This window comes from Emiliania huxleyi, assembly GCF_000372725.1.
Source record: "Emiliania huxleyi CCMP1516 unplaced genomic scaffold EMIHUscaffold_244, whole genome shotgun sequence".
NCBI lineage: Eukaryota > Haptophyta > Isochrysidales > Noelaerhabdaceae > Emiliania > Emiliania huxleyi.
Window position 1 is genome coordinate 175,755 of NW_005200218.1, and position 1,193 is coordinate 176,947.

General features: G+C 66.7%; 1 protein-coding gene across 1 annotated transcript; it reads left to right on the forward strand.

The window, feature by feature from the left end:
• The first annotated feature begins 336 nt into the window (after positions 1-336).
• EMIHUDRAFT_367086 (hypothetical protein) lies at positions 337-922 on the forward strand. Its single transcript, XM_005778524.1, has one exon. The coding sequence runs from the start codon at positions 360-362 to the stop codon at positions 606-608; it is 249 nt and encodes an 82-aa protein (XP_005778581.1). The 5' UTR covers positions 337-359; the 3' UTR covers positions 609-922.
• Positions 923-1,193: the final 271 nt, after the last annotated feature.

Here is a 1,193-nt window from a genome sequence, read left to right on the forward strand (position 1 = left end):
CGGTGGGCGTCATGTGCGGGGGCGGTCGGACCAGACATTGTGCGAATTTCGGCCGGTTTCCCGGCGCTTCCCTGCCCAGGTCCCGGTTTGGAAGATGCCGAAGTCCTGCATTTCGGGCGCGCGCGCCCTCCGCGTGCCCCCGGATCGGCTCGCCCCTGCTGTCCCCTCGCTCAGTATACTCAATATTCTATTTTTTTTTGACACCTCTCTACTGTGAGATGGGTAAAAAGGAACAGGCCCCCGCCCTTGCGATCTTTGTGCAGGGTTCTTTGTGGGTGTGGTCGGCGACTAGCCGGGGTCGTCCTCCCGATGGGGGACTAGCACTGAGCTGACAGAAAAAATCCCGCCGTCTAACTGCCATGTCACGGCCGGTCGGCTGGTGCTCTCGCCTCGCTGGCGGCGCGGTCTGGTGCCGCGGCGCCCAGCTCTCCTGTGGGCTCGCGGCGGCTCGCCGCCGCGGTGCCGAACAATGTGATCAGTCCGGATTCGTCCCGGCGTGCCGCCAGTGCCGCTTCTTCGCCGATTTTTGGCTCGACCAGTTTGTCGACAAAGTTGCCTCCGAGCTCCTGCTGCTCGACTGCGCGGCGGAACCGGCCCATCGCGGCTGAGACGTGATGCGCCGGCACCGGGGCAACGGCGCGGGACCATTTCCAGGCTCTCTCGAGCAACCTCAAATTTGGCCGATTTTGTGGATCTCAACCCTGCTGCTCTCTGACCACAACCTCGCGGCCCGCTGCGCGGCTCTCCGAGCGCGAGAGGAGTCGTCTACGAGGCGGCGGCGAGCGCAGGCGGCGGCGGCGCGGCGGCGCGGCGGCGGATCGCGGCGCAGACAACGGCAGCAATCTGGCTGCTGCTTGCTGCTGCAGCAGCTGCTGCTGCGGCTGCTGCTCCGCTGCCGCTGATTGTGGACACGATTCCCCGATTCCCCCGATAACCCTGCCCGCCCGCTCCGCCCCGCCCGCCCGCCGCTCCCCGCTTGCTTGCCCGCCCGCCCGCCCGCCCGCCCGCCCGACCACCCATTCCCATCACCATCTCACATACCTTCATATAGGCGCTCGAGACCTCCTCTCGCTGCCTACTCGCTGCCTCTGGGGAGGAGGGGAAGACGTCGTGCGGGCGCCACTGCGCTCGCCGTCCTGAGGCCCCTCCCCGAAAGGCAAGTAATAGCCACATGAAACCGAGACCCCTCCCCA